This window comes from Eimeria mitis, genomic scaffold (assembly GCF_000499745.2).
Source record: "Eimeria mitis Houghton genomic scaffold, Emh_scaff6557, whole genome shotgun sequence".
NCBI lineage: Eukaryota > Apicomplexa > Conoidasida > Eucoccidiorida > Eimeriidae > Eimeria > Eimeria mitis.
Window position 1 is genome coordinate 1 of NW_013574704.1, and position 247 is coordinate 247.

General features: G+C 57.1%; 1 protein-coding gene across 1 annotated transcript in view; it reads right to left on the bottom strand.

Annotated features, from left to right (window-relative positions):
• Positions 1–2: 2 nt before the first annotated feature.
• The window catches only part of EMH_0088090 (uncharacterized protein), a gene marked incomplete at both ends in the record, with an annotated part of 804 nt that continues 559 nt past the window's right edge, over positions 3–247 (bottom strand). Inside the window, one exon of the mRNA XM_013501241.1 lies at positions 3–245. Within this exon, the coding sequence (XP_013356695.1) occupies positions 3–245 (243 nt within the window). The remainder of the gene's footprint in view (positions 246–247) is intronic.

Consider the following 247-nt stretch of genomic DNA (forward strand, 5'->3'; position numbering starts at 1 on the left):
GCTCAGCCGCCGCTGCAGCGCCTGTCAGCAGCAGCAGCAGCAGCAGCAGCAGCAGCAGCAGCAGCAGCAGCAGCAGCAGCAGGAGAAGCAACAACAGCAGCAGCAGCAACAGCAGCAGCAAAGAAAGGAATTGGAATGAGAAGCGAAAACAAACAACATAAATATCTGCTTGCTGCATCTGCTGCTGCTGCTGCTGTTGCTGCTGCTGCTGCTGTTGCTGCTGCTGCTGCTGTTGCTGCTGCTGCTG